Raw genomic sequence first — 20,736 nt, 5'->3', positions numbered from 1 at the left:
AAATAATCCCATCTCGATATCTCAAGTTGAAGTAGAACACTCTGATGAGATCGGGATAAATGCAACCTTTTTACTCCACCAGATTTGAGAGTCCTTGAACATTAAAAAGCTTTGGAAATTGAAATCCATAGAAACGAAGAAAATCAAGGCGAATATACTTTACCGCCATGATTCTTCTTTCTTGCCAAGAAGTAACATAGTCTGCATGTTTTCCTTGATCTGAAATCCATCCATCAATGGTTGCCGGACGTGGTTGAGAGGAAGAGGATGCTCCAACAGCTCTGCGGCGATGTCTCATTGAATCTGCCATGGAGAAAGGTTGAGGGAGTGATAGTTTGAGAAAGTGAGTAAAAATGGAGAGATTGGGAGCTCAAGATTTTGATTTCAGCAGTTTCTAGGTGCAAAGAGATGTCTAATAATCGATTATAGGGGGCTATTTATAAGAAGAAGGGAAAAACTAGCCGTTTATGGCCGTTTTCAGCCGTTATGGGAGGCTCCAACGGCTATATTTTCGAAATTGTTAGCGTGATAATCGATTATCGTAAGTGATAATCGATTATCTGCTCGTTTTTCATATTCCAGAAATTGTGTGATAATCGATTATGTATGAAGATAATCGATTATTTGCTCATGATTTTCCAGGGGTGAATTTGAAGATTCATAATCGATTATTGGGTAGGGTAATCGATTATCTCAGTGTAGAGGATGCTGTCCAGGTTGGGAATAATCGATTATGACATGATGATAATCGATTATTAACGCTGATCTTACGAAAATTTGCAAAGAATCATAAATCTGGAGTCTAACACATGTCTAATACCCCTAACTCTCTTCTAAGCTCATAGAATCTATCTTTAGGCAGGACTTTTGTAAAGATATCAGCTAATTGATGTAACGTGTCAATGTATTCAATTTGGCAATCTCCTTTTTGAATGTGATCTCTCAAGAAGTGATGTCTAATTTCAATGTGCTTAGTTCTTGAGTGCATGATGGGGTTCTTAGTTAGGTTGATAGCACTAGTATTATCACATTTTAGAGGAATGTGATCAAGGAAGATATCAAAGTCCTCTAGTTGCTGTTTCATCCATAAGATTTGGGCACAACAATTGCCAGCAGCAATGTATTCAGCTTCAGTAGTAGATAAGGCTACACAAGCTTGTTTCTTTGAATGCCAAGACACTAAAGAACAACCCAGAAAATGACAAGTTCCACTAGTACTTTTCCTATCAATTTTACAGTCACCATAGTCTGCATCAGAATAACTTATTAAACTAAGTGAAGCATCAGATGGATACCAAAGTCCAAAAGAAGTGGTTCCTTTAAGGTATTTCAAAATCCTTTTGACAGCAATTAGATGAGATTCTTTAGGATTAGCTTGGTACCTAGCACACACACATACACTTTGCATAATGTCTGGTCTACTAGCAGTTAGATACAGTAAGGATCCTATCATTCCTCTAAACATGGTTTCATTTACCCCTTCACCAGATTCATCCTTATCTAAATAGCAAGACGTTGCCATATGTGTGTTGGCTTCTTTACAAGTATCCATACCAAACTTCTTAAGCACTTCTCTACAATATTTAGTTTGGGAGACAAAAGTTCCCCCATCTATTTGCTTTATTTGCAGTCCTAAGAAGAAGGTAAGCTCACCCATCATAGACATCTCAAATTCACCTTGCATTATTTGTACAAATCCCTCACATAATGAATCATTTGTAGACCCAAAAATAATATCATCTACGTATACTTGAACAATCAAGATATGTTTTCCTACTTTCTTAATAAACAAGGTGGAATCAACCTTTCCTCTAGAGAAATCATTTTCAATCAAGAAGGTACTAAGTCTTTCATACCAAGACCTAGGTGCCTGTTTAAGACCATACAAGGCCTTTTTCAACTTATTAACATGATTAGGATATTTAAAATCCTCAAAACCAGGAGGTTGACTAACATATACCTCTTCTTTAATAAAACCATTCAAAAATGCACTTTTCACATCCATTTGGTACAATTTAAATTTCATCAAAGAGGCATAAGCAAGTAACAATCTAATTGCTTCTAACCTGGCTACCGGAGCGTAAGTTTCATCATAGTCTATACCTTCCTCTTGACAGTAGCCCTTTGCAACTAACCTTGCTTTGTTCTTAGTGATGTTTCCATCTTCATCAAGCTTGTTTCTAAACACCCACTTTGTTCCAATGATTTGATAATCATCTTGTCTAGGGATGAGTTCCCAAACATCATTCCTTTCAAATTGATTCAATTCTTCTTGCATAGCAACACACCATTTATCATCTTGAAGAGCTTCCTTTATGTTCTTAGGTTCTACCTGAGACACAAAAGCTACTGTTAAACAGAAATTGTTAAGATCGTGTCTAGTAGTTACCCCTTTTAATATATCTCCGATGATGTTGTCTAGAGAAAGTCCTCTTGGTTGCTGATAGCTTTTGGGATCAACTACTTGATGTTCGTTTTGTGTTTCTGAAGGATAGTTTTCATTTAAGTACATCTCTTCAAGAGCTTCCCTCAAATAATCCTCATCACCTGCAAGTGATTTATTTGACTCAAGAGGATTCACCTCAAGGTCCACAATTTCGTCAAAAACAACATGCATTGATTCTTCAACTTTCAAGGTTCTTCTATTAAACACCTGGTATGCTTTGCTAGTTAAGGAATATCCTAAGAAGATTGCCTCATCAGATTTAACATCAAATTTACCTAGATTATCTTTACCATTATTTAAAACAAAGCATTTGCATCCAAAAATTTTCAAATGAGATACATTTGGTTTTCTACCATTAAACAATTCATAGGGAGTTAGCTTAAGAATAGGCCTAATTAGCACTCTGTTCAACACGTAAGAAGCAGTACTAACTGCATCAGCCCAAAAGTACTTTGGCACATTTGATTCATTTAAAAGAGTCCTAGCTAGTTCTTCTAATGATCTATTTTTCCTTTCAACAACACCATTTTGTTGGGGAGTTCTTGGAGCAGCAAAATTATGAGCAATTCCATATTCTTCACAAAACTTTTCAAAAGATTCATTTTCAAATTTACCACCATGATCACTTCTCAAAGTTTTGATTTTCAATTCCTTTTCATTTTGAACACGTTTTGCAAACGATTTGAATGCTTTAAAAGCTTCACTTTTAAGGGTTAAGAAGAATGTCCAAGTAAATCTAGTGTAATCATCAACAATCACAAGAGCATAGTAGTTTCCATCAAAACTTTTAATTCTAGATGGACCAAACAAGTCCATATGCAGAAGTTCTAAGGGTTTTGATGTTGAAATCATGGTTTTAGATGAGAATGAGGATTTGGTTTGCTTTCCCTTTTGACATGCAGAGCAGATTTTGTCTTTCTCAAATTTTAAATTTGGCAAACCAATCACAAGATTTTTTGAAATCAATTTATTCAAATGTTGCATATGAATATGTGCAGCTCTTTTATGCCATAGCCAAGGGTTTTCCTCTTTAGCAACTAAACATGTTATATTATGACTAGATGCACTTTCAATATCAATCAAGTAAATGTTATTATGCCTAACACCTTGCAAAGCAATCTCAGTAGAATTTTTAAAATACACAGTGCATTTATCACTCTCAAAGGTTACCTTGAGACCTTTGTCACATAGTTGGCTTATGCTTAGTAGGTTGTGTTTGAGACCTTCGACACATAACACGTCCTTTATTGTTAAGGTGTTTCCTCCTCCAATGTCTCCGATTCCAATGATTCTACCTTTGCTGTTATCCCCATAGGTTACAAAACCTTGTTTCTTCTTCTCAAAAGATATAAACTTTTTCTTGTCACCAGTCATGTGTCTTGAGCAACCACTGTCAAGATACCACAATGACTTCTTTAACTTTGTAAGTTCCTACAAGACAAATTAGAGCAAAAACTTAGGTCCCCAATCTTGTTATGGGTCCTTGGGGTTAGTTTAAGTAAACAAATATTATTTCATAACTTTAACCCATTCATATTTCCCATTTGGTACACCAAAATGTTTAATGTTGCATTTATTTGATGTGTGACCATGTTTCATGCAGTAAAAACAACAAACCTCATGTACCTTATTTTTCACCAAGGTTCCTTTTTCAACCCAAACTCTACTAGTTCTTTTTATTTTTGACTTCTTACTTTGATGCATGACTTTATTTTTCACATTGTTTGTAGTAGCATTTGTTTTAACATGTGATTGAGACCTAGTTGCCTGTGCAAGTAAATTCTCTAGTATATCAATATTAAACATATGACTCTTGCATGATAGACACTCAACAGGTTGTGCAACAACATCAAATTCAGACAACTTAGTTTCCAGATTACTAACTTTGTTTCTCAAAACAACTTCATTATCTAGTACTTTTTCATATTTCAACTTCAAATCATTATGTTCTTTCTTTAGCTTCTTATGAGCAACATCAAGTTTTTCCGATTCATTTAACAAATCAAGAAATGCCTTATGTAAATCAAATTCATCACTCGACTCTAAGCTAGAGTCACTTACTTGGCTTCCTGCATCTTCTAAGTCTGCCATTAAGCACAAGTTTGCTTCTTCATCTGAATCGCTTGAGCTTGAAGAACTTGAAGCATTATTTTCCCAGGCTATGTAAGCTTTCTTTTTCTTTGGAAACTTTCTTTCTTTCTTTTCTTCACTTTTCTTATTCTTTGGACAGTCAGTCTTCACATGACCTCTTTCTCCGCATCCATAACATTTAATGCTTGAAGAAGATCCATGATTTTCTTTCCTTTCTTCACAGTATTTGTCTTTTCCCTTTGCTTTCATAAATTTTGCAAACTTCTTAATCATAAGACTCATGTTTTCTTCATCATCATCGGAGTCATCATCTTCAATCCTTTTAGAGTTCTTTCCTTTGGAGATCTCGGACTTGAAGGCTAGTGTCTTTCTTTTGCCTTGATATTCTTCAACCATCAATCTTCTCAACTCAAGTTCATGCTCACGGAGTTTCCCAAACAAAATTGGCATCGACATTTGAGTAATATTTTGAGACTCAGAGATGGCAGTCACCTTTGGTTGCCAAGACCTGTCCAATGATTTCAAAATTTTTACATTCAATTCATCAGTATCAAAAGTCTTACCCAACCCTGTCAAGTGGTTCATTATGTGAAAGAAACGCTTTTGGACATCAGAAATTGTTTCTCCAGGTTGCATTCTGAACATCTCATACTCCTGAATGAGAGTGTTCTTCCTTGCACGTTTCACGTCCTCTGTTCCTTCATGTGTGACTCTGAGAACCTCCCACATTTCTTGTGTTGTCTTACAAACTGAAATTCTATAAAACTCATCAAGTACAACAGCAGATGAAATAATGTTGCGAGCCTTAATATCAAATTGAGCTCTTCTATTTTCCTCTGGAGTCCAGTTGAAGTATGGTTTTTCTACTTCTACACCATCAATAGTTCTTTTTGGAATATAGGGACCATTGAGTACAGCTTCCCAGATGCCTCTGTCAACAGACCCCATAAAAATTTCCATTCTGACTTTCCAAAATGCATAGTTATCACCAGTAAAGAGTGGTGGTCTGTTGATGGAAGCACCCTCGGCATATACTTGATTTTGATGACCGGCCATTTTCGAAAAATTTGAAAAAATATCAAAGCAAGCTCTGATACCAATTGTCGGAACAATCGGTACCGTTATAGAGTCGCGCAGCGGAATAAAATATTTAAGCGAAAAGCGTGTTACGGTCACAAATCAAGTTTTGATGGTTCGTTTTAGAAAAACAATTTTCTTAGAGAAAACTTATCAAACAGTTGATGTGCATAAAACAGTAAAGAGAGTAGGGAATAGAAAAATTGATACACTGGATTTTTATCCTGGTTCGATTCAAAAGAATCTACGTCCAGTTGTTAATCACTATAAAAAGTGATTAACGTTTTCACTAAAATCAGTTTCACAAGTTTACAATAGAGTAAATGAAACAGAAAAAGATAAAACCTTCCTTCGAACGAACGAACCGGAAGAACAACAACTTTGCCAACTTGAAGAGAACCGCTCCGACCTTTGACCCACAAAGCGCGAGCTTCTCCTTTTCACAAGACTAGGCAATGCAATGAACTAGCTTTTGGAACTTCCTCAGATCACACTGTATTCTCAAAAGCTCTTTGTTCAACTACCTTTTTCTTACAGATCTAATCTTCACAGAAAAACCACTATATAGCCAGCTGCTCTGAATATCTAAGGTTAAGTTTCAACTGCCACGAATAATCGATTATTGTAAGTGATAATTGATTATTCAAGTCCGTTACAGGGTTTTCAAAATGTGATAATCGATTATATGATGTGATAATCGATTATTCCTGTATGACTCTGTGATAATCGATTATTGCCATTCCATAATCGATTATTGCAGTTAAAAATGCAGGTTTACAAAGTTTACAAGAATTTCCTACTACATTTAATTTCTACAAATTGTTTTTCACTAATTCTAATATCTTCTTCAACTAAAACTTCTTGCAGCATCATCAATACAAATTTCTTCAAGATTTACCAATACTTCTTATTGGTAACACCTTTTACCATTACACATACTGAAAAAACAAGCACTTTATGCCTTTTAAATTTTTTAATAAAACAACAAAAATGTTATGCTACTTTCATTTTTTTTTTGTTATATTTCAAATTAAATTCCTCATAGTAAAATGATTTGAGATTTTTTTAATAACAAAAAGAAATTGGGATTTAAATTTTTACTGATATTTTATATTATTCTTCTATTAAACATTCAAAATACACTTATAAATACTTATTTTATTTTTTAAAATTATATTAATTTTTAAATATAATAACATTGATGTATATTAAACACAGAAAAATAACAAAAAATAATGTGGACTCGAACAATTATTATTGAAGTGTGACCTCTGTTGTAATAGGCACAATAACAATTACAATCACGTGGGGTGAGGTTACTGTAAACGGTTTTAATGTTTTGGTTATTTATGCAAATAAACACATCAGTTTCCATTGAATGTGGTCCAGGATGTCGGATTAACAACTGAAATACAAGTGGAATATGTTCAATCCTCTCATTTCTTGGTTGAGAGGGATGGGATTCTTTGAATAAATGTGAACATGAGTAAATATCAAGATTTGATTTATTTATTAATAATTTTATTCATTATTTAGTGTTAAGTTTTAATTCTTTTGTTGCTCTGATAAAAAATACAGTTATTATTTTTTAGGTGTCATTCTTAATTTATCATGTTGTTCATATTTAAATATTTTTTTGAAAGTTTTTATCTATGAACATTTTTCATATCTTTTTATTTTATCTTGAGGGAAAAATTGTGATATATTTTTTTTCATTTTACCCATTTTAAGCTCTTTCTCCATGACCAAACTACTATTTACACGTCAACTTCATACAAATTTATTATCCTGTAATGTGAACATAATGTAATACGGAGGTGGTATGTTTACCAATCTTCTTTGGTGAGTCAAGTTTCTTTCGGATTCTTATTTTAATTAAATCTAAACGAGTATTTACTATATCTTTTTTACTTTTCTGAATGTTAAACAATATATCAAAGTTATTATTCACATTCTTTTCTTTTCTACATGCATTATATGTATACGTATACAGTACCTAACATTTAACTTTGATCAATATGGAAAATAAAAAAATATTATATTTTTCTTTAAATGACTTTGTGGATGTTTTCTTAAATACATTATATACTTCACTTTTTCATAAATTTGAAAGCCAATTAATAGAATTGGTGCATCATCATTTTCTTGATGTCCATCGAATGTTTGTTTAACCTTTGATATAGGTGATTAGATTGTAAAAATCTTTGATGGGGCATATATATTATCTTTCTTGCGTATTTCAATTGATGAATATTTTACTCACATAGAACATACTTTATGATCTTTGCCACTGTATCCAGATAAATTACCGTAAGTTGGGAAGTCATTAATGGCGCAAAGTAACATTTCATGTATCTTGAATGTTTTAGAAGCAAAGACATACAATATTTCAACCCAATCAACCCACAACAACTCCAAGTTTTCAAGTAGTGAACTAAGATAAACACCTATATCATTTACAGACTGCCTTGGACGAGATATCATCATAAACAACATGTATTTTCTCTTCATGCACAATTTATGAGATAAATTATAAATGAATAATATAATGAGTTAACAACGGTGATTGGTACTTAAATTATCAAATGGATTCATTCCATCAATAGTTAAACCGATATAAATATTTCTATATTCTTGATTGAATTGGAAAATTTTATTATCAATATTTTTCTATTACATTAAATTAGTTGAATAACAAAACAATATATCAATTGTTCAACTTTATGGCCTTGGTTATATAGAAACTAAAGTCACATAGGTATATGATCTCAGTTCGCTAACAACCATAGCCATATACCATTTTCAAGTAAAATATTTAAATAAATAGAGTAACAATTTTGAGATTTTCTTAAAGTTTATAACCTTGGGTTTTGGAAACCAAAGCAATATATATATATATATATATATATATATATATATATATATATATATATATATATATGTCTCGGTTTTAAAAATTTTATGTATCTATATGCCTTAGTTATTGAATAATTGAAGTGAAAATAAATATATAGCTTCCCGTTGAGATAGAACCGAGATCTGTAACCCAATGAAATTTTCAAAATTCTCGCTCCGACTTAATATGGTTCGTTGTTTTGCAAAACGAAATCATAAGAGAGTTAAAAGAACAAATCTGAAATTCTTGTCCATTAGTGTTTATAGAAATGATATTAGTAGAATACATTATTGCAGAAGAGATATTAACTTTACACGCACAAAATATGAAAAACGCAAACCATAGTTAATATTCTTTGACTGGTGCAGCACTTGATATGGTAGTCTATCACTTTGGGTCCATTAATAAAGGAGAAGACACTTGCTCCAGGAACTTAAATACTCACTCAACCCAAATCCATTTGCTTAATTTCTCTTATGTTATCTGTAATATGTCCCAAATAGTCGATTTGTTCTAGCCCAAATGAACACTTTGACACTTTTGCATATAGCACATGATCTTCAAGAATCTGCAAGACCTGCTGTAAATGATGCAAGTGAGCTGACCAAGATGGACTATAGACCAAAATATCATCAAAGAACACCAAACTGATTTCCTCAATAGCCCTTGAAATATGTCATTCATGAGGTTCTGAAATGTTGCAGGAGCGTTGGTTAACCCAAATGGCATAATTAACCACTCATAATGGCCTTGATGAGTTCGAAAGGCTGTTTTGTATCTATCTTCTTCATTCATCAGAATTTGATGATAACCAGCTCGCAAATCCAGCTTAGAAAAATACTTAGCTCCTAACAATTCATCCAAAAGCTCTTCTACAATGGGAATTGGGAAGTTATCCTTCACTGTGATGGCATTCAAGGCCCTATAATCAGTACAAAATCTCCATGTCCCATCTTTTTTCTTGACCAAAATTATTGGAGAAGAAAAATGACTTGAACTTGGAGCAATTATCCCTTCATCAAGCATCTCTTTCACCATGATCTCTATTTGTTGTTTCTGACTGTGTGAATATTTATAGGGTCTGACTTTCACTGCATCACTACTATGGATTAAGGGAATTTTATGATCCTGAGATCTTGGAGGAGGCAATCCAACAAGTTTAGCAAACATTCCTCTGTAAGTATATAGTAAGAGTGCTATCTCCGGATCCATGTCCTATAGACAGTTTGGCCACTGGTCTTGGACAGTAAAAGTGGAGCATAGTTGTAGAGTAAATATCTCAGCAATACTCTGAGTGTGGCTCAAGCGCTTCAACTGATTGAATTGTGTTAACCCAATAGGTTTCTGTGTTTAACCAACTAATGTCACCAGCTTTTTATCTTTGTAAAATTTAATGGTCAATGAGCTATAATCAGCAATGTGTGGCCCCAAGGTAGCGAGCCAGGCTGCCCCTAAAACCAAATCAGCACCAGAAACTGATAGTAAATACACATGTAGGCTGAGAATCTGACCCTGCACCTGTACTTGCAACTCGGAAATCTTGCCCTCAATTGATAGGGTGTTGCCATTACCAAGTAACACTTGAAGACCTGAAGCAGGTTCCACTGGTAACTTAAGAAACTTGGTCAGTTTAGGTTGCAAGAAATTATCACTGCTGCCACTGTCAAGCAGTATCTGAACCTACTTTCCTGCAATCCTTCCAGTGAACCTCATTGTACCTGTACTAGCTGATCCTTTTAATGCATTAAAGGATAAATGGTGTGTAAATTCTGCTTCCAGGTTAACCATATCCTCCTCAAGTCCCTGTTGGTCCTTCTCATCCTCCTCCTCATCAAGCAGCATAAGCAAGTACTGTGTATTTGGACAGCGATGCATGGTAGAGAATTTTTCATCGCAAGTGAAGCATAAGCCTTTTTCTCTTCGATATTGCATTTCAGTAGGAGACGTTTTCTTAATAGGACTGTGTCTAAATGGTGCAGCATTTGGTTTGGTGTTTGGTGTGGCCAAAATGGGTTGTTGCACAGGATTAGTGTATGATTGATTTTAGGTATTAGTAAGGGTCTGTCTATTGGAACTCCCATACGGATATCAGTTTTTGACAGTATATTTTTCTTCAAATAAGCGAGCTAAGGATATTGCTTTTAATATAGAGCTAGGTGCTTGTGCAATAACCTCACGCTTAATGTCAGGTTTAAGACCACTTACAAAACAGTCCAAGAGAGCTTCTATGCTAACACCATAAATACGATTAGCAAGGCTAGTAAATTCAACATAATAATCATTTACTGAGCCTGTTTGTATGAGTTTAAAATATATTTCAATCCCAACAAATTCAAGTCGTCAACTAGTGGATTAATATAAATATTTATGTAAATTTCAGGCTGCCTTAGACCAGATATCATCATAAAAACCATGTACTTTCTTTTCATCCATAGTCCAAGAGATAAACTAAAAATGAATAATATAACGGCCAGCTATGTCTGATACTTAAATTACCAAATAGATTCATTTCGTTGATAGCTAAATCAAATGAAGATTTTTATATTCTTAACCGAATAGGAGAAATTTATTATCAATATATTTCTATTAGGTTTAATTAATTCTTTTATTCCTAATTTCGCTATAATGTGCCAAGTTTGTCATACCTCTTAACAAAATTTTAATTTCGTCTACACCTGACATAAAAGTTTCAATTTTATTCACATATGATATAATTTGTTTACGTTAAATATACAAAAACGGCGTTAAGCGAAGTATTCTCTCTCTTGTGCTTCTTTGTACAAAGCTGTGAGGGCTCTCTCCTCTACACCTGTTGATTCCTTACTTCTCAACTTACTCTGCGGTCCATTTCTAACTTTATCATACTTGGAATACATGCTTTCTTTTTTCAACGCTTGGTAATATTTAAAGAATAAAACAAAGGTTTTAGTAAAAAATTAAAAGTAAGAATGGTTTTGTAGAGAAAAAAACGAGACGAGTGCCACTTTGCTTCTACCGTCAGGGTATAGACCGCCGACACTTGCATTTTTATTTCTTTCAATTTTTAAGACGGATTTTTTTTCCATAAACATGATTCAAAATTAAAAGTTATATTAAATGAAAAAAAAAGATTTAAACTTTTTTATATACATATAATGTGAATATTTTAAAGTAAAGATAATGTCATAATATGAAAAATGCAAAACCATGGTTCCCAAATACTTTGATTGGTGCAGCACTTGATGTGGTGATCCCCTGGTTAAACGGGTGGCTGTGTGACACTTTAGATCCATCACTTTATTCATACGTTAAAGGAAACGTGTTTCAATTTATTTACCTACCAATGCATGCATCATTCCATTTATAAAGGACAACACACTTGGCTCCATGAACTCACACACTCACTCAACCCAAATCCATTTGCTTAATTTCTCTTCTGTTCTCTCATAATTCCCATGGCCTCATCATCATCTTCTTCTTCTCTGAACTTTACAGTGCGAAGGTGCCAACCCCAGCTGGTGCCTCCTGCTATCCCCACTCCTCATGAATTTAAACCACTTTCCGACATTGATGATCAAGAAGCCCTGCGTGTCCACATTCCGATGATACACATTTATAAAAAGCAAGCATCAATGGCAGAGAAAGACCCAGTTCAAGTCATTCGCCAAGCACTCTCCCAGACACTTGTCTTTTATTACCCATTTGCGGGTAGGCTTAGAGAGGGGCCTAACCGCAAATTGATGGTGGATTGCACTGGAGAAGGTGCCATGTTCATTGAGGCCGACGCAGACGTCACACTTGATCAGTTTGGCGATTTTCTCCAGCCTCCATTCCCATGCTTCCATGAACTGCTATACGATGTCCCTGGCACACAACAAATTACCAACACTCCCCTTCTACTTGTACAGGTTCAATACACTTACTCATCAATCTCAACATATTTTTTATTCATTTTCTAGATTTCTATATTTTAAAAACTCATTTCTGATATAATTAATTTCTGTCAAAATCCACTAATTTTTTAATTTTGTTTTTAAAACAAGAGAATTTAAATGGTACAAACCAACTCAAATGTGCTTTCTCATCTTGATTTTCGGAAGTATTGGGAGTCTTACTGGTTCTGATAGAGAGAATGGGCTGGTTCGTCCTTCTGTCAATTTTTTTTTCATTGATATGCTCTGATAGCCTATTAAAAAGTGAAAAGTAGGGTGTATAACATTCGTATATAATAATTTAACAAAGATGTGAGATGTTCAACAGAAATTTTCACAAGTAGCTTGTTTCTTGTACTTATTCTTGGTCGTAGTTAACTTTAGAAAAAGTTTACCGGATGCAAAATGTGTGAACTTGTTGAATATGGAATAAAAATGCAGGTGACACGGCTCAAGTGTGGTGGTTTCATCTTAGCCATCGGCCTCAACCACACCATGTGCGATGGACCCGGTTACGAACAATTCATGAGCGCGTGGGCGGAAATGGCTAGAGGTGCAACCAAACCTTCCATTGCACCAGTGTGGCGTAGGGAGCTCCTAATGGCAAGAGACCCACCTCGCATTACATGCAACCATCATGAATTCGAGCAAGTCCAAGATACCCTTCCATCTTCCAACCAAAACATGGTTCAACGATCATTCTTCTTTGGACCACTCGATATAGCTGCACTTCGGCGCTTGATTCCCCAACACCTTCAACACTGCACCACATTTGATCTCATCACAGCATGCCTCTGGCGCTGTCGCACAAAAGCACTGCAAATAGAAGCAGACGAGGATGTTCGCATGATGTGCATAGTCAACGCACGTGGTCGGTTCAATCCTCCACTTCCTGTTGGTTACTACGGCAACTGTTTTGCATATCCGGCGGCAGTAACGACTGCAGGGAAGCTTTGCAGAAACCCATTTGGGTATGCGGTGGAGTTGATAAATAAAGTGAAAGGTGAGATGACAGAAGAGTACCTGCAATCTGTTGCAGACCTGATGGTGATGAAAGGACGATGCTTATTCACAACTGTGAGGTCTTATATTGTGTCACATTTAGCACGTTTTAACCTTAGAGAAGTGGATTTTGGTTGGGGTGAGGCTGTGTACGGTGGAGTGGCCCAAGCTGGGGTTGGAAGCTTCTTAGGAGTTTCGTATTTCTGTTCTGCTAAGAATGGAAAAGGAGAAGAAGGCATAATATTTCCGATTTGCTTACCTGCTGAAGCTATGGAGAGGTTTGCTGAAGAGTTTAACCACATGCTATGCAACAAAAGCCAACCTCAAACCAGTTCTGCTACTTTTATAATGTCTACCCTCTAATAATATGTATTTCATGAAATAATCTAGACTAGTACGAAGTTATTTAACGTTTGTTGTGCTTATGAGTAATGTTAAAGGAGAAATTAACGTTTGTGAAAAGGTCATCAATGTTAATTTAGACTAAATATTTATAAAAAATTTACTGTACATTTTTTTAAGATTTGTTTTGCCACGTGATATAGAATTTGTGACGATAAAAATCCTTTTTATAAAAGAGTAATTAGATTTTTCTTTTTTAATGCCTATAATTAATTCGTTAAAAATAATATCCCATTTATTATCACACATTCTGAAAAACAGCTCCATAAATAATTAAATAAAAATTGAAAATTAAAATGATTATTTGAAACTATATAGCAATGATATAAATTAATTATTATTGAGTAAATTAACTTATCTAGTTGGATGTTTAGGTGAAATCATCAACTGAAAAATATCATTACGAGCTATGATTTGGTGGACCAAAAACTGTAGCGGCAAGAATTAGAGACGACAGTGTTATTAATACATTGGGATCCCTTAACTTTTACCGAAAATTGAAATTAGTTACTCTTCAAAACTTTAATTTAGTCTCCAAACTTTAAAAATATGTGAATTTAGTCCTTTTAACTAAATTTTGTTAGGTTTATTTGATGTTTCAAGTGCGTTTCATGATAGTATTTGAATTGTTTACACCGTTTGACACATTTTTTCTTTAATGTTCACTGATAAATGCGTTTAAAACATCAAATAAAGTTAACAAAATTTGGTTAAAATGACTAAATTCACACATTTCTAAAGTTTGGGGACTAAATTAGTCCAAAGTTTTGAAGATGAACTAGTTCCAATTTTCGTGAAAGTTAAGGGATAAAAAAACATATTTAACCCTTAATACATATATTGATTTAAAAGAGTTGTTAAATTTGAATGTAAAATAATTCAGCACTTTTATGTTATATAAATTTATTCAGCAAACAACCAATTTATGCCACTTAAACTTTTTTGATAAAAAAAATATTATGCTACTATCATATTCTTTTTCGTTATATTTCAAATTATATATTCGTCGTAGTAAAAGGACTCGAGATTTTTTTAATAACAAAAAAATTGGGATTTAAATTTTTACTGATTTCTTATATTATTCCTCTATTAAACATTCAAAATACACATTACACTGATTTTATTATTTAAAAATATTTTAATTCTTTTCACATAATAAAAAAATTGATATATTTTAAACACACAAAAATTATGTTGACTCGAACAATTATTATTGAAGTGACTTCTGTTCTAATATACACACAATAAAAATTACAATCACGTGGGGGTGAGGTTACTGTAAATGGTTTTTGTGGTGGTAATGTCTTGTTTCTGTCAATGCAGATAAATGTGGCCCAGGCTGTCGGATCAACAACTGAAGTACAAATGGTATGTTCAATCCTCTAATTTATTATTGGGATAATTGCTTCCTTAGTCCTAAGTTTGGTTGAATTGTGTCAAATTCATCCTCACTTTTAAAAAAGTTTCATTTTCGTCCTCACGTGGTATAAAAGTGTCAATTGAATCCAAACATTAAAAATATTTGTGTCAATGTAGTCATCTCCGTTAAATACACCCTAACTGCGTTAAGTGGTTGATTATGTGGCACTAGCTTAGTAAAACGTGGCAAATGAGTCACTAATGACGTGTCAATGGCAAATGAGTGACGTTTAGGGTATTTGTATGTGTGAACGAAAGCAGAACGCGTTTCTGAGTTGAGGAACGGTCAAAAATCGCAATTGGGGCTTTTGAAAGCAGAACGCGTCTGCTGATTTGGAAGCGTTTGGTGATTTGGAATTGCGAAGTGGGTTCCATTCGAAGGTCCATTCGAAGGTACGTGTATGTTTGCTTGGGTTTGGTGTTTGCTTCGTGTGTGTGTTTGCTTTGGTCCATGCGAAGTGGGTTCCATTCGTTGGGTTTATGGTTGCTTTGGTGTGTGTGTTTGCTTCGTGTGTGTGTTTACTTTTGTTGTGGTCCCCCATAAACTATTATCTCTGTTTGTTGTTGTCCCCCATTATGGGTGTTGTGTGTGGTCCCCCAATCTTTATGCTGTGTTTAGGGTTCAGTACAAATTTGTTTTAATTGTTTTTTACCCTGATGGGTTCACAGTCGTATCCTGATATGTAAATGTAGTGTTATTTTGGTCAATTAAATGTAGTGTTATTTGGGTAAAGTTAGACTGACATGATTTTTTATATTAGTTTAGGATGGCTAACTGTGATGTCGAAGTGGTCTTTCACCATGGGGGCAAATTTGTGAATGATGGGTCATTTAAATATGAGTTTGGTCAAACATCTACTTTAAAAATTGACCCAGATAGATGGAGCTACTTTGAAATTATGTCCATTTTGAAGGAGATGGGCTATATTAATGTTAAAGAGTTGTGGTATGCAGTGGGTGGTGGTACTGTGTTAGAAGGAAGGTTAGAACTATTATCTGATGACAAGGGTGCATGTCATGTGGTCAACCTTGCCATTTTGAATGGTCAATCTCACCTGTATGTTGTACACATGGTGTCAGATCCTGAGTACGTTCATATGTTGGGGGAGGGTGACAGTGATAATCGTGTAGAGGTAGAGTGTGAGGAAGAGTGTGAGAAGGCTGTTTTGGGGGAGGGTGTAGAGGCTGACAATGATAACATTGTGGAGGCAGAGGTTGTGGGAGAGGATGTTGGGGCTGTTTTGGGGGAGGGTGTAGAGGCTGACAATGATAACATTGTGGAGGCAGAGGTTGTGGGAGAGGATGTTGGGGCTGGTTTGGGGGAGGGTGTAGAGGCTGTTAATGATAAGTTTGTGGAGGCAGAGGCTGAGGGAGAGGATGTTGGGGCTGGTTTGGGGGAGGGTGTAGAGGCTGTTAATGATAAGTTTGTGGAGGCAGAGGCTGAGGGAGAGGATGGGGGACATGATGACTACGATGTTAGAAGTTGGAATGGAGATGAAGAGGATGTGTTGAGTGAAGATGATTTTTGTAACCGTAGTGAGGAAGTTGAAGTGGGTGGACCAAGTGGGAAGTGTCCTCCATTACAGCATTTACATGACAGAGATTTATCTGACAATTCTTGGGAATCTGAAAGTTTAGACAGCCTTGTATTAAGTGATTCATCAAATGATGATAGAGACCGTTATGGAAATTTTGGCATTTTTTCATTGCCCAAAAGTATGGAACACTATAACTGGGAAGTGGGGACATTCTTCAGTGAAAAAAAAGATTTCACAGAAGCAATAAGAAGCTACGGTGTAGAGAATGGTCGGAAATTGAAGGTTTTTAAAAATGATAAAACAAGAGTTTCTGTTAAATGTTGTGGGGCAAAAGGGAAGTGCCCATGGTACGCATATTGTGCATATAAGGCTGCCCAAAATACATGGCAGTTAAGGAAGATTATAAACAAGCATACCTGCAGTAGAGAATTTAATGTGCGTTTAGTGACATCAAAATGGTTAAGTGGGAGGTTAGAGAAGACCATAGAAGAAAATCCAAATATTAATTTGACTAACCTCCAAAACAAAGTTTGTAAGAAATGGAATATTAATGTGTCTCGGTCAACAACCTTTAGGGCAAAGAAAATGGCACACAAGAAAATTTAAGGTGATTTTGAAGAACAATATAAAAGGGTATATGACTATGCCAATGAGCTCCTTAGGTCAAATCCTGGATCAACTGTCAAAGTTAGTGTAGAACCTAATGAGGGCAACCAAGTATTCAAGAGACTTTATGTTTGTTTGAAGGCATGTAAGGTGAGTTTCATATCATGTAGGCCCATTGTAGGTTTGGATGGGTGTTTCTTGAAAGGGAAATATGGGGGTGAATTGTTAACAGCAGTTGGAAGAGATGGTAATGACCAAATGTTACCTTTGGCATATGCTGTTGTGGAGGTGGAGAATAAGGAAACCTGGACTTGGTTTTTGGAATTCTTGATTGATGATCTTGGTGGTGTTGAAAAGTGTTCAACGTATACATTTATCTCAGATCAACAAAAAGTAAGTTATATTTCATTGTTTTTTATTATGAGACCTTAGTCTTCCATGTTCATGTTCAGTAAATTTACTTGTATCATTTGATAGGGACTTCTGCCAGCAATACAAGAACTTCTACCTCGTGTTCATCAAAGGTTTTGTGTCCGCCACATATATGCAAATTTTAGGAAAAAATATCCTGGAAAAAATCTGAAACGTCTATTATGGAAGGCAGCATCATCAACCCATCCTCAAGCATGGGAGGCAGTCATGAGAGAAATAAAAGATGTCAATGTAGAGGCCTTTAAGCACTTGATAGGTATTCCACCAAGGTATGTTTTCAAGAGTGTTAGCGATGTCAATTATTTAGAACTGTTTGGTTGTGTTATAAATGTGTGTGTTTTTCTTTATATAGATTTTGGTCAAGGTCAAGGTTTACACCCACAGCTGCTTGTGACACCATAGTAAACAATATCTCTGAAGCTTTTAATAGTGTGATCTTGGATGCAAGGGCTAAGCCCATCATAACAATGATGGAAGACATTCGTATGTATCTAATGAAGAGATGGGCAAGAAATAGAGAGAAGATAAGGTTATATGAAGGTTCCATTTGCCCCAAAATTTATAAACGATTTCAAAAGGAATTAAACAACACAAAATATTGGATACCTAGGTATGATTTCATAATATGAAGTTTTATTTGTTTTAATTTCTTTACTTTACTTACTCACTTGAATCCAAATTTCATTTTCCAGCTGGTCAGGATTGAAATTATTTGAAGTGAGACACACTTCCAACATTGGTAACAAGTTTGTTGTTGACATAGATAAAGTGGACTGTAGTTGCAGGAAATGGAGTATAACAGGAATCCCATGCTGTCATGCCCTCACTGCCATGACATTTTTAAACATCAATGGAGAAGACTACATCTCACATTGGTTTACAAAGTCAACCTATGAACAAACATACTTTCCAATGATATATCCAGTCCACGGTGCTCATATGTGGGAAATGACTTCAATGCCTGATGTGTTGCCTCCACCTAAGAGAATTTTGCCTGGTAGACCGAAAAAGAAAAGAAGATTAGAGCCTTGGGAGCTTAAGAAAGATGACACTGAACTAAGACAAGGTGGAACACGTAAGAGATGTGGCATATGTAGAGAGCTTGGACATAAAAGAAATAATTGTCCACAAGCTGCCCAAGCTGCTCCAACAACTCCAAATGCAACTCAATCAAGTCAAATTACTCAATGCGAGGTTGAACAACCCCAACAAAGTCACCCATCAACAACAGCACCTCAGACAACTTCAACACCAGCTGACCCAACTGCCACAGCACCTTCAAACTGATTTAGAAAGTCATTAGCTATTATTAATATGTATTTTGGTACTTTGTTTCGGCTAGCACCTTTTTTTGGATACAAACTTCAATATGTATTGTGTGCTGATGTATTATTTCATGAAGAAAAGTATTGTATGTTCAATGAATATGATGTCCAGTTTGAACCACAGTTTCTGATTTTATATTCAATGTGCCGTTTGAATCACAGTTTCTGATGAATCTTATATTAATTATTAGTTATTTTCATCAGAAATGACAGTTTCTGATGACTGAAATTTGAATTGAGCTGCATTTAGCTGTCTGCACTCAGCAGATTCATGAATATGCACGTATGAACATTGGACGCTCGTCAAGACGCTCATCCAGAGAACATGAAGTGGACGCTCGTCACCAGGACGCTCATCGCCCAACACGCTCGTCACATACCAAGGGCACGCTCGGTTCATCGCAAGCGGACGCTCGTCGCTCCCTACACGCACAAGAGGACGCTCGTCCAGAGAATATGAAATGGACGCTCGTCAAGACGCTCATCCAGAGAACATGAAGTGGACGCTCGTCACCAGAACGCTCATCGCCCAACACGCTCGTCACATAGCAAGGGCACGCTCGGTTCATCGCAAGCGGACGCTCGTCGCTCCCTACACGCACAAGAGGACGCTCGTCGCTCCCTACACGCAAGCGGACGCTCGTCGCTCCCTACACGCACAAAAATACAGATATTGTTTATTAGGTGTCATTCTTAATTTAACTTGGTATTCATATTTAAATAAATTCTTTTGGAAGATTTTATCTATTTTGAACATTTTTCGTAGTTTTTTATTTTAAGGAAAAATTGTCACATTTTATTTTAAGTATATTGGTTCATAGAATTGGATTTGTCTTATCAAATAAACAAACAAATAAAAGGAAAGAAAAAACATTTTCAGTTGACCCAAGATATAAAAACTCACCTTGAAATTTATATAACTTTAGAAGATTAATGACTTTATTACAAATGGAAGTGAAAAATGAACACAAACAAGATTAGTGTACATGAATAGCCTTTAATAACAGTTGTTACATTAAGACGTGACAATCATGAGACTTCAGGCCAATAAGCTTCAAGTCCTACCGTGACATTAAACTCTTAATATTTGAAAAGTACCATTTTGGTAACTTCACTCTTTTTAGACAAAGACAAACTTATTTTCTCCATAGTGTAATATGCATGGATAAATAAGTAACTTACCAACCTCTCTTGGTGTCGAGTCTTTTCAGATCTTAATTTCAACCAAATCCAAATGAGCATTTACTTCATCTTATGTCTTTTCCTGAATGTTAAGTACTGTATTAATCAAGTTATCACACATATTTTTTTTCTACATATATTTTTCTTTACATGCATTACATTTATACAATGTCAAACTTTTAACTTTGATCAATATGAAAAATCAAAGAATATTGATTTTTTTTCTTTCAAGGGCATGTTGTAGATGACTTCTTCGGTGTTTTTCCAAATACATGATGTACTTTACTTTTTCATAAATTTGAAGGCCAATTAGTTGAATTAGTGCATCGTCATTCTCTTGATGTCCATTGAATGTTTTTTTTAACCTTCGATATGAGTGATTTGATTTTAAAAATCTCTATGGTGCATA

At 35.1% G+C, this 20,736-nt stretch overlaps 1 protein-coding gene across 1 annotated transcript; it reads left to right on the top strand.

Moving 5' to 3' along the window:
- The first annotated feature begins 11,899 nt into the window (after positions 1–11,899).
- Positions 11,900–13,944, top strand: LOC108342566 (benzyl alcohol O-benzoyltransferase). Its single transcript, XM_017580356.2, has 2 exons — positions 11,900–12,397; positions 12,863–13,944. Exons 1-2 carry the CDS (start codon positions 11,945–11,947, stop codon positions 13,784–13,786), a joined length of 1,377 nt encoding a protein of 458 aa, XP_017435845.1. The 5' UTR covers positions 11,900–11,944; the 3' UTR covers positions 13,787–13,944.
- Positions 13,945–20,736: the final 6,792 nt, after the last annotated feature.

Source organism: Vigna angularis, chromosome 6 (assembly GCF_016808095.1).
Source record: "Vigna angularis cultivar LongXiaoDou No.4 chromosome 6, ASM1680809v1, whole genome shotgun sequence".
NCBI classification, from domain to species: Eukaryota; Viridiplantae; Streptophyta; class Magnoliopsida; order Fabales; family Fabaceae; genus Vigna; species Vigna angularis.
The sequence above is the reverse complement of the archived record's forward strand: the minus strand, read 5'-3'. Positions and strand labels throughout refer to the sequence as shown.

Excerpts from the sequence above, each read along its gene's own strand:
- LOC108342566 (XM_017580356.2), top strand. The coding sequence starts at position 11,945 with ATGGCCTCATCATCATCTTCTTCTTCTCTGAACTTTACAGTGCGAAGG. Across the intron at positions 12,398-12,862 it reads CTCCCCTTCTACTTGTACAG|GTGACACGGCTCAAGTGTGG; the intron begins GTTCAATACACT and ends ATAAAAATGCAG.